Source organism: Centruroides vittatus, unplaced genomic scaffold, assembly GCF_030686945.1.
Source record: "Centruroides vittatus isolate TY-2023 unplaced genomic scaffold, ASM3068694v2 contig_549, whole genome shotgun sequence".
Lineage (NCBI taxonomy): Eukaryota > Metazoa > Arthropoda > Arachnida > Scorpiones > Buthidae > Centruroides > Centruroides vittatus.
Genome location: NW_027122325.1, coordinates 452,729 through 475,382, shown reverse-complemented (window position 1 = coordinate 475,382; position 22,654 = coordinate 452,729). Strand labels below are relative to the sequence as shown.

Genomic DNA, 22,654 nt, shown 5'->3' with positions numbered 1-22,654 from the left:
GCTTAAAAAAGGACAAATATGCCTATAATAAATTTGAAACAAAAAGAATGAAGAATATTATAAACTGTTAAAAAGAAATTAAGAAAGATGGTGCCAAAGAACATTTTCAATATTTTATGCAAGATTTAAATTATTAATTCATATTTTGAATCATTTATGTTCAGATGATGTATTATCCGTAATACAAGGATATTATAAAAAGTGTCAATAAACCTTTTTTTTTATTGTCCTTGATTAACAGCATATTTAGATATAAAGAAGAACATTCTTCTACTTTTCTTGCACACCATAAAAGTATGTCACAAGTAATGCTCAAAGTGTAAATCAATTTAGTGTTGTTTTCTCTTTGTTCTCACAAAGTATGAACTGCCCTTAAAGACTTTGTGAAAAGAATGTAAAAATAAAGAGAAAAAATGTATTATTTTTGTATCTTCCACATGCAATAAAACTGTAATAGCTTTTAAAAATTTTAGAAGGTATATTAAAATTTAGTTAACTATTGGTTAAATAATTTTTTATTCAAAAAAATAACTTATGGACAAATACTAATTCATAATTTTAATGAAAAATATTTAAGCCATTAAGATATGAGAAAACTTAAAATTTTCTGCCTTCTTAACGTTGAGATTGCTTGGAGCATTAGATATTCAGGATGTCCCATCTTAATCAATAGACAGAATATCTGGAGAAATTTGCATCCTACAAAAAAAATGTTCAGACAAAATTTGTACAGTATCAAAGGGGCCACAGTCATGGCACTAGCAGTTTTCCTACAGATGACATTATCATCAGTGAAAATGGGGTCAACTTTATTTTCTTAGATAGGGATTGCCATTTTTTATTGCATATTATGATCCTACATCAACAACAAAGAAAGAAAAATGTTTTAAAATAAAATTGCCATCAAGCTTATCACAGAGAAGATGCTGATCTTGATTTTACCAAATAATAATGGTTTCATAATGATTTTTAAAAGTATATATATATATATATTTTTTTTTTTTTTTTTTTTTTTTTTTTCAATGAAATTCAGAGATTCACAAGGGCACAGTGTGGCAGCTGCCTAAAACTTTAAACACTCATAGTGAGTTTCTGGAAAAATATTTTAGATAAAAGTTTTTGTTTTTGATATAAAATCACAAGATGCAGTAAAAACATAGTTCCTCTTAAGAAAATGAAGTTTACCCTATTTTCACTTATGATAATAGATTCCGATAGTATCATCTTATGGTCCACTTGATACAGTACAGGTTTTGTCCAAACATTTTTTTCATAAGATGCAAATTTCTCTAGATATTCCATGTATTGATTAAATGGGACATTCTGTATACATGTCGAATAGCAACTGTCTCAATTATAACATGAGAGGAAGTACTGACATTGTTAGCACTAGAGTTCAAGATTATTCTTGAATATTCATTGGAAAGGAGTTACATTAAATGTATTATTAATTATGATGTAGCATTTGATTCGTTCTAAAATTATTTTTTTCTTATTATGAAGAATCGAATGCTATTAGTATTAATTGTGTTTTGTTATTTTTTTTAATTTGAAATTTTTCAGCAAATAAAAACTAATTGGAAAATAAAATCCTATAATTTTATTTTAAATAGTAATATAATTTTTTTTTTCTAATTTTTAAAATAGATTACTTGAAATGAAGATTGAAAATAGCATTGATTCAACATTAACCCAAAATGAAAGAAATTATAATGAAAATACAAATGTTGATGATAATCTGAAATGTAATTTTCCTATCAGTTTATTATCTAACAAAGATGAAAGACAGAAAAATTTTTCTAAGTCACAAAATACAACTGAAAAATCTAATCACTACATTAATGATGATATAATTTCACCTCATGATGTGAAACAATCTGTAATGTTAGTGTCAAATGATGGAAATATCAATAACTCTTATCAAAATTTCGACCTGACAGATAAAGGAACATCTCCAGTTTATATATCTACAAGTGAAATACATTTAGTTCCATATAAGAAGGTTGATTTTAATTCACAACTGAAAGATTATAGAAAAAAATTGAATAATATACAAAGTAAATATAATACTTCAAAAGTCAAGTTAGATCTTATAAAAGAAGATATATTAAATGATATTTCTGAAAAATTGATGCATAAAGGTAAAGTATTTTAATTTTTAAAAAAACAAGTATTTCTTGATTTATCAATGAATAAAATACATATTTTTACAAACTTTCACTTATTTTATTAACAATAATAATATAATAATTTCAAATATTTTGTAACAACTTGCTTTACTAATTAAGCAATTTGTGTTATCTTATTTGATAATTACATTAAGTTTAAATATTTTAATTGATTGATATAAATTTTTGTCATTTGATTTTCTTTTTGTTTTAAAGTGAATAAATGGAATTTATGAGTGATAAATCACTCATAAATCTCATTTATTTACTTTTATCTTATTATCAACAATTTAATTTGAATACTTTTTTAGGTTTCATTGTATTTTAAAATCATTCTTAGTCTAAAATGGGTGTCCACCCCACGGGCTGCATGCAGCCCAAGGCAAGTTCCAATGTGGCCCAATAAAACATGTAAACAAAACCGACAAATTCTTTTTATTTTTTTATTTATTTCAACAGCATAAACTCAAAAAAGAAGTTTTACAAAGTTTATACGTATTTTATTTTTGAGTGGAAAGGAAATATTTTCAAATACTTGGAAATGTGTGAATGAACACTAAATCCAGAACCTGTTATTGGTGTAAATCATGAGAAAACCTTTCTTCAAAAACATTTTTGAATTTTTTAAATAGTTCTTCCTCAGGTAAAACTGATGGAATGCATTAAAAATAGAACGTAAAGATTTAAAACAAAATCGAATGCTTATTTAACGAAACCTGTTATGATGGGCATGTGCACTCATGCGTGGATGGTGGTGTTTAAAGGCCACCATCTATAAGGACCTGCCATGCTACAGATAGATTAAGTTCATCTTTCTGGTTGATACAGATGGTCACATGAATGAGGAAGGAATACTAAATAAAGCTGGAGTTATGAGTCAAAGGATTATAGACCTAAATTCGGGGAAAGTAGAGAAAAGCCAAATTATAAAAAGTAGTGAGAAAGGTTAAATAGACTTTCTGTTATGCAAATATTAACCCTTAATTTTCTAACCTTCCTCACTTCTTTATCTTTTGTCCTTTCCTTTCCTCACATTTGAGTCTATAATCCTTTGAGTCCCAACTCTAGCTTTATTTAGTATTCTTTCCAGCATTGCAAGATTTGGCTACCCTTTTTTAGTTTGGCATAAAAAATATCATTTGGTGCATTGGCTACTTTTTGGGCTACATATTATTTATAAATATATTAGTAGAACGAAAATGCACTTCAAAATGGTGTTTTATCGTTTTTATATTAATTAGAGACCCAAATAAAACAAATATTTGTGTTTTTCAAATAAATTTTTTTGTTTCCTTTATAATAAATGAATTTATCTATTTCTAAGTAAAAATTGAAAGTGTCTGTAGATGTAATTTTTTAAAATATCCCTTTTCGTATTAAAATTTTAATACTTATTACTATAATCTAGATACGTTAATCCTTAAATATACTTGTATATTTAAGGATTTGGGCCACAAGTATACATAATATACTTGTGGCACAAAACTCCATGACTTTTTCCAATGTGGCCCAGAGAAACAAAAAGGTTGGACACCTCTGTCTAAAACATATTAAAAAATTTGCTTATCTTTATTTCAATAGAAATTTAAACAAGGATAAGTCAAAAACTAAAGTGACTTTTCAAAATGATTTCCTATATCTTGAATCCTATATCTTTCTATTTAAGAAATTTTTAATTCCATCAGAGAAAATTTTTGGTTACATTTTTAATTATGCTTTGTGCCAATTATTTTATTATCCAAAGAAAGTTTCATTCTTAGCAATTTTCTTTGGATCAAACACGAAAATTATTATGAATGAGAGTTGTACTCACAATATGATGTTTTCTGTCAACTCAAATTTCGTTTCTTTGAATGCCTGCCAACTCCAATTCCTGAATGTTTGGCAAATCAAATTTAATTGTTTGAATTTATTTGGTTTCATATAAGATTTATTTGATTTCATATTTGATTTCATATAAGAATAGATATTGTTGTGCAACAAAATAACTTGTATTATTGTAGCAACTTTGATATGATCACAACTTTTAGTCCCATTCTTACTATATCACAGTATTTTACACAACATAATATAAAATGTTGTGATGTATTAAGAATGAAATTAAATAATTAATGATTTGATTGAAAGATTGGTAAAATTTTTACCTTTTAGAAAGATGAATCAAAATTATGATTTTACATTCCAAAAATACATATAATTTTATTGGTTAATGATGGATTTTTTTGGAAAAATTATTTTGGAATTATTTCAAGTCATAGTGTCATATTTACTTTCTAGTTCATAATAATGCCAAATTTCATGTACAGCACAGTGTCAATGCATGTTAAAAATTTTATGTCTCAAGATTGTGTCAAATAGATGCTCAATTTCTAAATGTTTGGCCTTTTGCTGGCATTCTAAGGGTCCATCTTATATACATTTCTTAAAAATTTATCATCATACTAGCAGATGAGCCTGGCATTGCTTGGGCAAAAAATAACAACAGCAAAGATTAAGATTATTAGATTATTTCATACTTCTACCCTTGTACTATATTATATTGTAGTATTTGATTTATATTTACGGGTTATCTTACATAAGAGTTTATCACACCAAGTGCTCAGTCTAACACATTTTAAAAATTCTTTAAATTGTGTACAGTAGGAGAATAAAGAATTTTTAAAATGTGTTAGATTGGTAATTTGGTGTGATAGACCCTTATATAAGTTTACCTTTATAGTTATACAGCAGATCTTACCTGTTTTTGCCAGGTGAAAGAATTAGGCCCTCCTCTTCCAAGGACAATTAGAGAATTTTTAGATTGATCTAAAAATATGTTCAATTTCCTGCAAAAACACAAAAAATTGCATCTAAAATAGTACAGTAGAAGTCAAGTTCTTCAGGGTAATCCTTAACCCTCTCCCTCTTCCCTTCAGGGTGGAATTTCCATAAATCCCTTCTTAGTGTGCATTCTCATGGTGTACCGTAACTGTGTACCAAATTTTAACTTTCAACTCCTAATCGTTTGGGATCTGTGCTTATTATCATCAACCCATTTTGATTATATTATAAGACTAGCAGGTAGGCCTGGCGTTGACCGGGCAAAAGTAACGATAGCAAAGATTAAGATTATTATGTTATAGTCAACCTTACCTGTTTTCACAGAATGCAAGAATTGGGTTCCCCTGTTTCCAGACTAATTAGAGAATTTTTAGATGGGTCTAAAAATATGTTCGATTTCCTGCAAAAACGAAAAAAACTGCATCTGCGTCTTGCACATTGCTTTCTCTTAACAATTCCATTGTTATGTAACACTTCAATTGTTACTTAGCACTTCCATTGTTGATGAAATTGTTAAGTCTTAATCTTTTCCCTCTCCCCTGAGGAGAGGAATTTCGAAAAATCCCTTCTTAGTGTGCGTTCTCGTGACGTACCCTAACTGTGTACCAAATTTCAACTTTCATCTCCTAACTGTTTGGGCTCTTTGCTGATTATTATTATTAACAACTCATCTCAATTATATATATAGATAAGCTGAAATATATTGTAAAAATTCTTCAATATCATGACCATAGATTTGTTTATTTTTCTCTATCATTCTCTCTCTAACTTGAATATTGTGCTCAATTCTTGATTTTAATGCGATTTAATAATACTTAATAACTTTCTAATCTTTCTTTTTTAAATGCTTTATCTATTATTAAATTTTACTGCATAATAAATAATTATTAACATTTTATAAATATTTCAACTGGTTGAAATTTTTTGCATTTGATAAAAAAAATTTCAACAGTTGTAATGTGTGCAGTCATGAATCAAATTACTTCCCATACATTTATCTTTATTGAAATTGACAGAGAAGATCTCATGTTTTCATTTATGATCTTAAAAAATATTTTCATATTATTATATAAATTTTTTTGTCATTTATCCACAATTTATTCAAATATGAATAAAGCAATATTTATTAATTTATATGAATATATATTGATGCATTTGTTCTTCATAAATATTTTTATTTAATACTAAATTTTTAAGACAATGTATTAAAAATATATTGATATATTTATAGAAAATCTTTATAAAAATAATGAGCAGTCTTCAGATAATCAGAGTAGAATGGAAAATGCTTATGAACAAAATATGCTTCCTACTGCTGCTTCTAACATTGATTTTATAACACATCCAGCAAGGTTAGCTGTAATGCTTAATTATTATTGCTAAGCAATTTAAACATTTTAAAATGTAATATTATATAATTCAATTTTATAAGTTAAATAAAATCTATATTTATTTATAAAGCACATGTATTTATAATGTATCTTACAGAATTATACAAAATAATAAATGGAATTCTGATTTGAGAGAAAGAGCACAACAATTCATACAGAAAGAAGCTTATTTTAAACACGAAAATAATTATTCATCTGAAAATAATCTGGTTGGTATTTTCTATGTATTTCATTTATTTTTATTTGACTTTGCAAATTTTTCATGCTTAAAAGTTTTTATTTCAGTAAAAGAATATGAAATTAGATTTTCATATTCTTTAATATATAATAATATACTTTAATATAATGAAATCAAACATGATAAATTTGTGTAGTAAATTATTTTTAATAAGAATATTTACTTATATACATATAAATAACATGTAATCTTCCATACTAATTACTAGTTTTTGATTAATAGTCTTATTTACCATATTTACTCGCATATAAGATGATTTCACGTATAGGACGAAGTGTGACTTTAAAGATCAAAATAAAGAAAGTTAGATTTATTAATACAATTCTAATTTTATTTATTCTAATCACAAATAAAATAAAATATCAAATGAACATAAATGCACACATTGTCCCACAAAAATTACTGGCATTTTAAACTTTAAGAAAAAAATTTTGTAAAATCAACAACATAATTTGTTCATGTAAAGCTGGACAATTGGGAATCTTTTCTTGCCAATTCTTAACAGTCAATTACACTTATGAGTTTCTCCAAATTCTGATTTCCAAATAATCATCTGTTTTTATATGGAAATGGATTAAAACTTATATCATGCTCTTGTGTGATTTTTGGAATTTCAATCTGGAATTCAATTCAAAAGCTTTGCTTTTCCTATTGCTATTCATCTTTACTCTTGACAATACAAAAGAACGATTCAAATGACTCAGATAAAATACTTATGCTTCTTAAATACAAGAGGATAAGCATCTGGTAAAAAATGCAAATACATGGTTCAAAAAAATTATTTGCAAAAATGCAAAGAATCTTTTGCTCGTGCATATAAGACTAGGAATGAAGCTGTGATAAATGAATAATAACGTGATGTTCTGAGTAAATATGGTATGTTTAAAACATTCTTTTCTGAATAGGATTTTTTTTTAAATAAACATTAGAAGTTGTCTATAAATTATGTAATGCAGTTATGGGCGAGTGGATAATCATTAGGGTGTGACTATGCAGACGCAAGCGAGCAAATTTTCGAGCCAGCGAGAATATGTGGCAAGAAGAGGTGATGACATTTCACGCTATCTGTTTTTCACTCTCGTTTATTTCAACCACACAGACAAGAGTGTGAAACATCATCACCTCTTCTTGCCACATATTCTCGCTGGCTTGGAAAATTTGCTCGCTTGCGTCTGCATAGTCACACCCTTACAATGCATTACAAGAGGATGGGGGTTTACAAAAATGTTAATAATGCTAGGGTCTTTAACTTGACTGATATTTCTTAAATATGTAGAAATTAAGCTTGGAAAACAGAATGATTCATTTTTGTTTCTGAAGTGTTGCATAGCAAATCATACTGTTTGTTACTGCTTTATACATTATAAAGTCAAACCTCGGTTTATGAACTTAATTCATTCCTAAATGTTGTTTGCAAATCAATTTGTTCTCAAACCAAAACAAATTTTCTCATAAGAAACATTGTAAAATGGAATAATCTGTTCTCGACCCCAAAACAAAACGTTTTTTTACGTTTTTAGTAGCATTTTATGCATAAAGACACCTACAAATGCAATATAACATAATATTATCTATATCCATTTTCAATATGTATTAAAAACAAAATGTTTCATCACTGCCAACTGAAACTGAAACTAACACTTTACAAAAAGTGCTATGAATAGAGACTCGATTCTTCCTGGATGAAATATAACCATATCAATTAAGACAAAAAATAGGTATTTTATGAACACTTTCTGAAATATTATGTTTCAATTACTTTGATTTTAATTAATTAATTGATTAATTTCAGTTTCAGTTTAAAAGCCAGAGTTTTAGTTATTATTTTATTATTTTTAATTTTAATTAACTAACTACCTAGTATTAATAAATATTATATTAAACATTAATATTATAATATATATTGCTAGATGAGCCCAGCGTTGCTTGAACAAACGATAGTAAAGATTAAGATTATTAGATTATAGCTGATCTTACTTGTTTTCACCGGGTGCAAGAATTAGATTCTGTCTTCAGAGGCTAATTAGAGAAGTTTTAATTGGTCTAAAAATATGTTCAATTTTCCATAAAAATGCAAAAAACTGCATCTAAAGTAGTACAGTAGAAAGCTGAGTTCTTCAGGGTAAACCTTAACCCTCTCCCTCTTTCCTGCAGGAAGGAATTTCCAAAAATCCCTTCTTAGTGTTCATTCTCATGACATACCCTAACTGTGTACCAAATTTCAACTTTCAACTCCTAACTGTTTAAACTCTGTTATTATTATTATCAACCCATCTCGATTTTTATATAGATATAATTTATTAATAAATTTTTGTTATTTAATTTGAGTTAAGCACCTTTAAAATATGAATTATTGGATGTCATTTACATTATGCAAATGTCAATTAACATGGTTTTTATTAATTAATTTTATTTAAATTGAATTGATTTGTATACTGAAAACTGGAAGTATACAAGTTAGTATCTTACTAGTTAGTATCTTGGGAAGTAGTATCTTACCCAAATATGCATTGAAATCAAATATTAATAATAATGTAATCCGTGGTTTGTGTTGTGATCTCTAATGACATGACACAAATCTCAGCACCACTGTTGAATCAGTAGTCCTGTTGTTGATTGGTTGGGCCATCGACTTTCTTTAACATAGGAAGTATAGGAAGTTGACCATCAGTGGCCGGCTCTGCCAAGTAGCTTTTTTGGAAATTGAATTATTGTTCATAAACAGAGGTGTTCATAACCCAAGGTTTGACTGTGTGTATAACCAGGGTTGTGCCAATAGATGAAGCAGAGGCAACTGCCTCAGGTGCAAAGTTGTCTCTGTGTCATTTGGAAGGAATATTAAAAAGGTGGGTGTTGTAATGTTTACAGAAATATAAGTATATTGGCACTGTTAAGATTGCTTCAGGCACCCAAATTGTTCAGAACAATCCTGCATGTAATTAATGAAATAATATAATGTTAAGTACCCTGTGCAGTATACACAGCACAGGACACTGTACATTATATTATTTTACTTATATTCCATATTATTACATTATATTATCTTCCTTAGTACAATTAAGAGAGTTGATCAAGGATATGCATTAAATAATTTTTAGGCAGGAATATGTGCAATAGCCTTATGGAACATTACAGGACAGTGGAATGGAAGATGGAAAAGTATAAAAATAGACATAATCATATACATCACATAATTTATGGACAATCTCATAAATTATTTGCAATATAAATTTATGATTTATTGGGGTGATATAGTATACTTTAATATAAAAATTTAAATGATAATGATGCAAATATATTATAATAAATTTGAATATAGGAAAGAATATTTGAAACTAGGCATATTTAATGAAATGACAAACTGTTTTACAGTTTTTTGTTCTGAATCTAGGTTTTTAGTATGATTTAAAACCCAATGATATATTAGCATCAGAATTGGCTATAGTATATTGGCTTCTATAGTAAAACGAATTATGAAAATTATTACAGTAATTTTTATGTACGTGAATTATTGTAAACTATATACATAGATCGTAAGCATTAAAATATGATTATTTTTGTTCAATTATTTATAATAATTTACCTAGTTAGTGTCTATACATCTGCATGTGTATGATTGTGTATCTTGTACAAAAAAACTCTTGCTAATATAAATGATGAAATATCTTTTTAACATTAATAAAGTAAGATTTGTATTTATTCTTCTTTGTCTATAAAAATGTTTTTTTTTTAATGCTTAGGACTGCAATGTAATGTAATTGCAAGTATATACAAAGAAGAACTCTCATTAAATTTTTCTTTCGTTTTTAATTAACATTTTGTGTGTGTATATATATATGAGAATAATTAATAAAATTTTATATTGTTTTTACTTGTTTTAATTGATTTACATGTTCATAGTTAATTAATTAGATATTTTATATTATATCAATTAATTAGTTTTCACTGTATTCTTTTATTTCAGATAAATGAACCTCTCAATCAGTTTTTCACATTAACTGATGCGGTTTTAGATAAGGTATATAAAATTTTAATCTAAATTTAAAAATCTGTTGTTTACATAACAACATAATTGATTAAATTCTTATTCATGTTTTATCAGTTGTTTTTATCATCATTTTTTACATTTAAAACAAAAACAAATATACAGTAGAATCTTATTTTAATGGCTTGCTTGGGGCACCAAAAATTGTTTGTGTTTCTGAAAATCTGTTATATTGCAAACAATAGATTTTTCACAATCCTAGGAAAATATCTGCTGTTCAAAAAATTTTCATTTTTTAAACCACCTATGACAGATAGACTGTCTGAAATGCATACTGTCATAACAATAAATAACTAGTGCACACCCATTTCTGTGTGATTTCTCCACCTGCATCAATAGTGTGTGATAAGTCCTCCATAGAGCCAAAACTTAGCACTCACATATTCAACTATATAATATAAAGACAAAAAGCAAATCACCAATTACAGTAGAGCAGTGTTTCCCAAACTTTTGACATCTGTGTACCCTTTGTATAATTTTCTTAATGCTGAGTACCCCTCGTCAAAAAAATTGCATATACTTTAAATCAAAAACCAAAGATAACGAGGATATTCCATTTCTATATGCTGCTGCAATTGAAAAATCGAAAAAGCCAAAATAGAAGACTATGTGGAAAATATTGTTCCTAGATATAGCGATATGGACTTTAGGTCTCATTTTTGTCTTTCTAGAAGCACTGTCAAAGTACGTCTCTGCTAAGAATTGTTAGTTGTAGTAACTAGCTACAGAAAAAATTGGTTTATTCGGCATTTTTAGCTTTTTATTAATATTAAAGCACATAACAAACCTTTCCTGTTAGAAAAATTGCACAAAAGCTAAAAATACACACGCGCACATTGTAACAATTCAATGTGTAGATACTGGAGGTTTTTGTGTGACACTGTTGTCTTGGCCATAGGGTGGAGGAATACACAGAATCACAGCACCCGACAAAACTGCTAAGAAGTAACAAAGTTTTTTATTTTTTTTTCTATGTTTGTAATCAAAAAAAGTAAACTGCTTGTTGACCAGGAACAGCCGAAGCACGGTGCAGCGTGTACCCCCACTAAACTCTTCTCGTACCCCTGGGGGTACGCGTACCACACTTTGGGAAACACTGCAGTAGAGAATCGTTTATCCGAACACTGGTTATCCAAACGCTTTCCAGTCGGACTGTGTTGTGCTGAATCGAACTTTTTTGATACTAGATTTACTTCTAAAGTATAATTTTTATGTTTTTATATTTTTCAATATATTTATTTTGTTTGTATAAAATAAAGAAATAATTTTTAATGATACAATAGCCTTGATTATTACAGTAGAGAGTTGTTAATCTGAATCAATTGGGGACTGGGGTTGTTCGGATAAGTGATTTGTTCGAATAACTGATTATGTACAAAAAAATATATTAACCTGTCTTATGTTCAAATTTTTCTCTGTTGCGTGTCGCTTTGTGTTGAATTTTCGTTGATTTTAAGCCTAACGAAAATTTTTATAATAATAATCGAGGCTATTGTATCGTTAAAAAGTATTTCTTTATTTTGTACAAACAAAATAAATATATTGAAGAATATAAAAACATGAAAATTATACTTTAGAAGTAAATCTAGTATCAAAAACGCTCGATTCAGCACAACACAGTCCGACTGAAAATTGTTGGGATAACCAGTGATTTGGATTACCAGGGTTCGGATTAACCACTCTCTACTGTATTATAAAAATTTTCGTTAGGCTTAACATCAACGAAAATTCAACACAAAGTGACACACAACTGAGAAAAATTCAACGCGAAGCAATACACAATGGAGAAAAATTTCAACATCAGACAGGTTAATATATTTTTTCGTACATAATCGGTTATCCGAACAACACAGTCTCCAATTGATTCGGATAAACGACTCTCTACTGTAATTCTAACTTGAATTAATATACATCTGAAGAATATCTTTAAAGAAATTAGATATCAGATGTTCCATACAGGATATAAAATAATTAAATTTTTATACAAGATTTTAATTTTCTCTAAAATATTTTATATATTTTTAAATTTATTTTTGTTTAAACTTAAATAAGTTTAAACAGAAAGAATACTTTTAAAAACAATACTTATCTCCATTAGATTTTAATAATTTTGAATATTGATTTTGTTATATGTTTGATGTAATAAGTTTAATGAATTAAGAAATAAATATTTTTAACATTTATATAATTTTTATAACATTTAAACATTTATAAAATTTATATAAATTTTTATATAAACAATTTTTATTTATATAAAAATTTTTTCATTTGAGTTAAGTATAGTTATATATTTGTGTACAGAAAATTTTTTTTTAGGAATTAGGCTTATTCTCAAAGAAGAAAAGTAAAAGACATTATATGTCATGCCCTACATTAATTGAAAATTATTCTACTGTTAGTAGCAGTTCATCTGAATCATTGGATTTTTCAGATGGTAATTATTTTTATCTCAATTATTCAATTAAGAAAAGATATTCAATGATAAAGTTCTATAAATTTTTTTATCATAATTCTTACACACACACTTTACACACATGTTGAATCTACAAAAAGGTATCTATCTATTTATCTAATCTATGAAAAGTGAGTAAAGTATATTGTACTGTAGTGCAAAAATTCAATCAAGATTAGGTGTTGGACAAATTAATAAAGTAACCAAGTTTCTTTATTTGAATATAATTTTATAAATTTTTTCTTACAAATTTGGAGAAAAACTTTTAATTCATAAAATCATAACTTTGAGAAAAATGGCTTTAATGTTCAAAATACTGTATCTTATTCAATTTTTAATCAAGTTGTTTTCTTTTAAATACTCTTTTAGTCTGTAGAATAAGATGCACCTTAATTTCTGCATCCTCACCAATAATTTTTTTTTAAATAGACAAATTTATGTTAACAGAAATGTTTAGTATTTATTGTAGGTAAAGTAAGCTATATATCAGTCTTCTGTGGTATCATAGTACTCCTCATTTTTCATGTTAAGTTCTTCCAAATTAACACTAATGTTGTTTTAGTCACATTTCTGAATATTAGTTTTATTTTTAGTCATTATATATGTGCAGTTGTAGTTTTAGTAAACTAAATCTAATCAAAAGTGAATTTGATGTTTATATCTTCCTTCATGCAACCATACTCAATGTCATTTAAAGCATCAGAAATGCAAAATTTCTCAAAAGAGCACTGCACAATTTTTTCTGGGATTTTTATCCAAATACTTATGACATTACTGTAATAGACTAACAAGACAGAGCTAAGTTGATCTCTAAATATTTTCTACTATTAATATTGGTTTAATAAAATCATTAAAATGATGCAATCGAATTAATGACAGAACTAGATGCATGACATTAGAATAGGGTTGCCAGATGTCCCAATTTTCTGAGATTGTCCCAGATTTTTTCTGGCCTCCATCTAGTGATAGGAAGACTTTATTCTAAAAACTGTTCCTGTAATGAAGTAATTTTCCTTTTACCACATTTCAAATTATTTGTCACTTACAGAATAAAAATACATATCTATTGTTTGCCCTGAAATTGAAGCATTTCAGTATCTTTTGGGAAAAACTCATTTTTTCCTAGATTTTATCCCAAGTACAGTACCAGGCAACTCTACATTAAAGGTCACTAATTATGATGCATCACATCAAATCTAAGATGCACCTTATCTTCAGCGATATTAAAACCTGAAAAAGTGCATCTTACTTCAAGTAAATACAGCATCTCTAAACACATAATTTCTTGCTTTATAATTTTTGAATTAATTATTAATATAATGTAGATTAGAAGTAAATGAAGTAGCCTTCTCATATCAAATTTAATAATTGAAATTAGTCAATTTAGAAAGCATTAGGAAAAAAGAACAACCTAGAGTTAAATTTAAACCACAGAACTCCTACACATTAAGAAGCTGTCTTGTCAATTACATCATCTGAATCACTGCTCTGATATTCACTTTCACACAAATACATAATTTGGAATTACCATATAATAGAATAAATCATCTCCATGTGGTGAGATAAAACTTGATACCAGCTAAGTATAATGGAAGACTTTCAGGCAAATAAGGTCTTCAATAAATATAAACAGTAGATTGCCTTGTTAAGAAATACAGCATTATAAATGACTTATATTCTAAAATAACTGATGACTAATTATTTTAATATATATATATATATATATACATACATATATATACAGTTGAAACTTGATTATTATGGGACTTAACTTCATGGGACTAGGAGTCGTTTGGATTATCCTTATCCAGAAACTGATTTGTTTTTGTTTTGGATACAACATCAAACACTGTGCATCTAAAGTTACATACAAAGAATAATAAATACTGTAATGCAGTTATTGTATTTGAAGATAAATTAATTTACTCAAATCTGTTATATATATATGTATATATGACCTAGTTTCATTTCACTACAATCAACAGATAACATAGTGAGTTACATAGAGAGTTTGGTCTCTGTATATTATATTTTGCTATATGTACAGTACAACACTACATGTTCTGAGTTTTTAAGTATGAATTCTGAACTAAAGTTATTTAACTGCCATGATAACTATGAGATTATATAGTATCTAATAATTTTCTTGATGATGAATGAATGAGAGTAATGGAATGAAGGAATGAGATTCCCTATTTAAGTTTATATATGGTAAGCCTATTCATAAAACTTGATGTGTTTATATGATGGTATCTTTCAATGTTAATTTTATTTATCATCAATTTTCAATATTATAATGATAAAACAATACAAAAATTTACATTTAAAAATAAAATAATTACAAAATATTTAATAATTATAAAAAATTACATATTATTTAGAAAATTTAAATTTTGGAATTTAAAAGTTAAGAAAAGAAAATAATTGTGGCAAGCAACAATAAAATTGCAGTTTGCAAATTATTAATTTGCATTTTGAGAAAATAATAAATTTTTTAGTTCTGTTAGATATTCAAAAATTTCCATAATTTATGCTAAGAATAAAAACTGGATTTCTGATGAAATTATTTATATTTGATTGCATTATTGATAAATTTATTAGTTAGACAATTTTTTAAAAGAGATTTTATTTTGTACTTTACTATATATGTTGATTTTCTATTTGTAGTTCCTATATAAAAAAGTAAAGTTGTTTGGACCAAAATATAAAAAAATCTAATTATATTTTTTTAAATATTAAGATTAGAAAAATACTTTAAAAATTCTTAAAAATACATTAAAAAATTATAAAGCTATTGTTTAAGTAATTTTAATAAAACAGTAATATTATTTGAGGGAAATTGTTTTCTCAGCCTATGATTATACATAATATTTAATCAGCATTAGATATTAATATCAGTGTGTGGAGAAAAATCATTAGAAAACCAACTTTATTTGCATCAAAATGTTCAATGATGATAAACTCTTCTTCAAATTTAACAAGTTTCATACATTGTAACTTTCTAATTACAATTCTAATTATTAAGATGTTTGTTATGATGATCAGAATGTAATGAAACAAAATTTCAAAGTTGTCATCTGTACAATAACTCCATAATATCAGTCTTTCATTACATTTCTCCTTAAACTGGAGTTCCCATGGTATCTTTCTCTGTATATGTTCCAAATAAGAAGGTATGTTCGAATAGATCAAAAAGTTTGTTTTTGGTTATATGGACTCTGAAGATGGATGAGGAATGGTAATGAAAGACTTTAATATCTATTCTTTATGTTTTAAATAAAATTATTTTCACTTTATAAAACAATTCCATTGTCATCCTTTGCCAAATCTTATTGTTTCATTTAAGAACTAAAATATTTTCATAATTATACATTACACACAGGAGTTTGTAAGTATAGAACAATTTTAGTCTAATTATAATGTTGTTTGTTTATTCATTATCAAATTTTATTTAAGAACTAAAGGATTTGAGACATTTAATTTTTAACTGTAATACAAAATGAATTTTGATATATTTAATTTTATTTTATCCAAAATCAGTTACACTAATATAAATAAGAATACTGAAAGTCCAATAATGTAAGACTTTACAATTATAATCTTATTCTTTTCTTTGATATATTAGATAATAAATTTATTTATTTTTTAAATATACTTAATAAACTGTTAAATTTGAAAGAAAAGTCACTTTTAAATATAGAAGTATAGAAGAGCCCATAATCTCCTATTACAGATTTATTTTAATAACTTTTGATATTTAAATATTTCAACTGTAAAAATGCACATATAAATGAAACTAAAAGGTAATAAAAATCCCAATATTAACTTTTCTAGGGTTATTTATTAACAAATTTAAAAAATATAATTGTTTTAAATACACTATCATAAGTTATGCTAATATGACAAATTTTATTCTTTTAAAATAATAATTTAATATTTCAGATTATAAGAAATGTGTGCCTTCGAGAAAACAAAATGATGTTAAGTGAGTATTATTTAAATAGTAATTTTTAATATTTAAATCATAATAAATTTTTCATGAAACTGATTAGTTCATTTTAAAATGTGCAATGATACAATTTCTAAAATATTATAGAAAGAAGCTTATGATAACAATTATTAAGACAGTTACGAGAATTTCATTAAATATTTTATTTTATTCCTGAAAAAAAAACATTCCAATTTCTAAATAAAAACCATTCCAATTGCTTAAAGGTGCTGGAGAATATAGAATATTCCCATGTATTAGGAAAGGGCTAATTTAATCTGCGTGTATTAATTATACTCTTCATGAAAGAACTATGTAATTAATGAACTGATAGAAAAATTTAATGATCAAGATCAAGATGCAAAAATCAAGACACATATTGGAAAAAACTATGTTTAACTAAGGAATAGTTTAAGATTTTAAACTGCTTTTGAATTCTCAATGTAGGCTCCATTTGTAGCACAAAAAAACCAAGCCAAATATTCTAGCTTATTTAAATAAACAACACAAACAAAAAATTATAGACTTCTTTTAGCTGAAAATAACAGCTTCAAGCAGCAATAATAATAATTAGAAAGACAGGATTCCAACTAATTTCTACTATTGTATTGCTATTTTAGACGTTTGCACAGAATATTTTTGATAATTTATACTGTATTTAATATAATTACATTCTGAAAATGTGAAATTTGGTTTCATATAGTAATAGATAAATTTGTTTTTAGAAACTTTTTTACTTCAAAATATATATATACTTTTTTATTGTGAATGAAGTTTTTTATCCTTGAATTTTTAACTGTATTTTAATATAATGAGTTTTCAGTATAATGAAAATATTTCAGTGGTCTTCACAATATCATTTCACTCTGTATCATGAAAGGTGCACTCATCACTAAATACAAGCTTATGACTTAAATGATATTAATTTAGTTTATAAAATTAGACATTAAAAACTTGATGTGTTCTTTAATTCCACAAACTATATTGCCATGACAATGTACATAGTAGTTTCATAAAAATATTTTGAAATAGTTTATATTTTTTTAAAAGTAATCTTGTGTAAACACAAGCATCTAAAAAACAATTGATTAAGGAGACTAAACCTCATACAAGTTAGTGCAAATCACAAAGTGGTTTCTAATATCTTCTTGAATAAAGATTGTTTCACTAATACCTGACATGCTTTGTCATTCTAATTTTATTTGATAACTTTTTTACAGTTTTGCTATTTCATTTTATTTTTTTTGGCCGTATACATGTCTGATGTCAGCCATAACATCCTCTTGGGTGTTTTGGAATAAAATTGGTATAGTTTAGAAATGCAAGTCAGGTATTGGTGGAATAGTTTTCATTCGAGGAGTGTAAACCTATTAATAGTACCAAGTAGTAGAATATTAATACAGTAGAATCTGCTTATTGTAATTAAATATATTATTATCAGTTAAAATCCATCCAATGAACAAAGTGATAATTGTAAATATAAATATGTAACACTAACACTAACACTAACACTAAACATTTTAACCTAGAACCTTCTTCAGGTGGCATTCTATAAAAAATTTTTCTGGTGTGATCCAAGTTTGATTTATCTAATCATTCCAATTTTGAATGCTTCTATTTTCAAATTTATTTTTTAAAATTTTAAATTTCCAAAATCAGATCACACCAGAAAATTTTTTTATAGAACCACCTGAAGGTCCTAGGATGGACCAAAAACATTAGTGTTATGTTTCAAAAAATAACTGCAAAGCTATATAAGGTTAGTGTGATGTATTTGTATTTATTATCAGTTACTTAATGTTATAAAAATTAGCATGTCCCAAAACATATGTTAAAATATAAATATAGTAAACAACTATAACAAAAACTACTTACAAACTTTCTTATTTGCTATTGCCTTCAGGGTAAATAGCAAAAAAAAAAAAAAGCTTACAGATATATATTAGCCCTAATATGTGACTGTGTGCAATTGCTACCAATTATCATTATTTGCTCACATTACAGTAGTTTGAAGTAAGAAATGCAAAAGTTTAGTTATATGCTAAAAGGCAGGCAAATACTTAGTTATTATTATTATTAATTTATTCAGTACTAGTAAACCATTGAATTGTCTTCAAGTCAAACATTTTTTTTTTTTACTGTTGGAATGTGCCCTGTATTTCAGTCAATAAAACCAGTATTTACACTAACTGTAGTTTTACCTACTTAATGCTTGGCTAAATGCTAAGCAAGTAAATGTCAGTATAAGTGAGTCCCAAATTGATTACAGTAGACAGATTTCACTGTAAGTAGAAACAGGATTAATGCCATGTTTTATGATACTAATTTAGAATTTTTTTTTCTTTAATAAAAAATTTTAATTGGAACATTTTTTTAGTAGGTCAGTACTTTTAAGCAAAGCTTCCTCTTTAGGAAAAATAATCAATGAAAAAGAAGACTGGACAGAAAAAATTGAAACCCTCTATCACAAAATTAGAGAAAGCGAACGAGATTTAATTTTGCATCGTTCAGTAAAAGCTAACTTTTAGAACTTTACTATTTTAAATAACAATTAGCCTATATTGTGCCTAATGTAGATATTGTATTATATAAATATAAATAATTCAAATAAATATTAAAATTTAAAAATTTACATTTCTGAAATATTAAAATAATTTTTGCATTATCAAGAGAGATTTTATTTGCAATATAAACTGTAATATTATAATCTAATTTATTGCAGCATTTCATTGTGCAAAATTACAAAAATATTTGTACTTAGATTGATAATGCACCTGTAAAACATTAGAAAATTATAAATTATTTTTTTATGTTATTTATTTTTAATAAAATATTCTATTTGAAATGTAGTGATGGTGGATTTTATTTATATCATCTCCAAATTCTGATATAAATGATCTGTTTTTATATAAATCCTGCTTTAGTTGTGCTTTGTTTTAAATATATAGTAGTATGAAGACAAAAGTTCACATAACATTGTATCAAAACTATAAAAGGATAGAATATAAATAAACTAAGACATCATGTGACTTTGTCATATTGTAATAGAATTGAGGAAGAGCTGGAAAGAAAGAAGAAATTCTTGTACTTGTTAGGCACAGAAGAGGTAATCCATGTAGCTGACGGTTATGGACAGGTGAATTTTGCACTTGCTACCATGGGAGATGCTATCCTTGCACTTGCCAACCCAGAGAAGGGATCTGAGAAAAAAAACCAATAGATGCCGATTGCTTTGTTCTCGTGTTTGTTTTTTGCATCTATTTTCTGTTAGTCACACGCAATTTTGTTTTTTATTTGACCCCTAATTCTGTTAGGTGCCCTCAATTGTGTTGGAAAGCATGGATACTAGAGAGGTTGTGGCCAAAGTTTTCATCTCTAAAATGTGAATGTCAAACATTGAGTGCCGCCATCTTGTAAGCCCAGAAGTTTGATAATGGCATTTGGAATATCATTGGAATCATGCTTGACATTCTAAACACCAATGTCAAACTTCTAGTCTAACAAGATGGCAGTGCTCAATGTTCAATGTTTATGTTTTAGAGATGAAAACTTTGGCCACAACCTCTCCGTTGTCAATTTTACCCTGCTGTATATTGAAAACAAAGTCGTGGACTCATATTTTTTACATTTACATGGAAACTTATAACATTTTTGGATTCCTCATTGCAATTAATGGAAAATGACAAAATTTAATCAAAATGAATTGATCAAATTTTGAGATCAAACACAATTTTATAATCCACACAGAAGAAACTTTACTAACACTCTGCTTCAATTAAAATTTATTCCACAAAATATGAAGATGTAGATTATTTTTACTAAACTAATAACAGAAAATTTCATAAGTTTATTATTATTATTATTTAAAATAATAGCAGATGTGAGCCATTTGAGTTATTCATTTGAATTATAAACTTGTTTTTTCAGACATTTTACTAAAGTAACATTAAATTTTCTTCTCCAGGAAATTGAGAATTATACACATTATAGAAGATAAAAGTTATGATAGGATCATTACAGAATTGATTCTTGTGAATTATTTGAATAAATTGACTTATATTTATCAGTTCATAGTGTTGTTGTTATAATTAAATTTGGTACAATATGGAAATTATTTTAAAATTATTGAAGCTTGCTGAATCAATTTCATTTCAAAATATGCTAGAAATTATTGTGATTAATACTGAACTGATCTATTTAATTTCTTCAATTGTAGTTTAATATAGTCTCTGTTTGATAGACTAGTCAATTGTTGTTGAATTTGTCTATCAGTTTTATTTCAGGAAGTCTTTTGAAATATAGTTGCCACATAGTAATGATGAAATGTGTAACTGTCATATCTTCATACTGAAAGCCTTGCAGCATATGTAAAAAATAAAAAATAAAATATATAATAATAATAAGTCAGACTTTCCAGAGTGGGTTATCTCAGGTTTTCATTTCATTTCAAAAATAATTAAATAACATAAGGTTTTAAGAAAAATAATTTAACAAACATCTAAAATTAGAATGGATTTGAAGAGTTAGATATTACAGTAAATAAGTTCATCTCAGGAAATCAATATTGTATGGTTAATAATTATTAATTAATTAGGTATAATTGACTTTCTTCTTACTAAACTCTGGAGATAAATTTGTCTAGTGTAAATAAAGATTATTTTATTAAATGTTTTTGGAGGGAACTTTGTAAACTGTTCCAAAACTGTAAAGCACTTTAAATGGAATTGAGCTTTGTTACTAAAAAACATAGAGTTTAGAAATGCTGGATTTTCCTATTCTGGTGGCTACTGAGATGGAGTTTGGCTTATATTAAAACTTATGCAGTTTTACAGAGGGTGATCACAAGGTGAGGTTTTACTATATTATTATGTATTATATCTATAAACAACCACACTAAATATTTGTTATCAGTTATATTTGTATCATTATAAATGATACATATTAATTTTAAAAATAATTAGCAAATTAAGTCTCTACATTATAAGAAAATTATTAGTCATAAAAATTAATTTAGAAAAAAATTGCAATGTAAATTTCTGTTCTTTCATATTATAATCAATTGCAGATGGAAAGAGATTGAATATTATAAAAGCAGTTATCTTTAAAATTAAGTGCAATAGAAACATTTTTTAGATTTTCTATTATTGAAAATTTATTGCAGTAGGTCTTTCTTTATATGTAAATTTGTGCCTCACTCCAAGTAGTTAGATGATTACATGAAGTAGTTAAAACCTAAGTAAAACATTTTGGTCTGACATTTCTGAATATATAGAACAAAATATTATTATACCATATCAAGTGTAATACGTTAAAACAAGGCGAGTAGCATTCAGGTATGATATTTTCTTGGGTTGGAGTATCAAGCTGAAAAAACATGGTTTGTTGATGTAAGTTAGAATTCAGCAGTACTAAAATGGTTTAATCTATTTGACATCTATGAAAACAAACCTGCATATATCAATCCCACAAAAACAAAACCCTACTGTATTCAGTTATTGATAAAAAATTATTGTATTTATTGTTTAATTTTTGCATTTAATACACACAGTAAG

At 26.4% G+C, this 22,654-nt stretch overlaps 1 protein-coding gene across 8 annotated transcripts in view; it reads left to right on the top strand.

Annotated features, from left to right (window-relative positions):
• Positions 1-19,948, top strand: part of LOC136978673 (putative leucine-rich repeat-containing protein DDB_G0290503) — an 85,981-nt gene extending 66,033 nt beyond the window's left edge. For 3 of the 8 annotated variants that reach the window (XM_067274413.1, XM_067274414.1, XM_067274415.1), the window contains exons 14-20: positions 1,648-2,141; positions 6,220-6,340; positions 6,477-6,588; positions 10,582-10,635; positions 12,979-13,096; positions 17,057-17,099; positions 19,480-19,948. In XM_067274413.1, coding sequence (XP_067130514.1) covers positions 1,648-2,141; positions 6,220-6,340; positions 6,477-6,588; positions 10,582-10,635; positions 12,979-13,096; positions 17,057-17,099; positions 19,480-19,630 — 1,093 coding nt within the window. In that variant the 3' untranslated portion in view covers positions 19,631-19,948. The remainder of the gene's footprint in view (positions 1-1,647; positions 2,142-6,219; positions 6,341-6,476; positions 6,589-10,581; positions 10,636-12,978; positions 13,097-17,056; positions 17,100-19,479) is intronic. The other 5 variants (XM_067274408.1, XM_067274409.1, XM_067274416.1 and 2 more) reach the window with 3 other exon arrangements.
• The last annotated feature ends 2,706 nt before the right edge of the window (positions 19,949-22,654 follow it).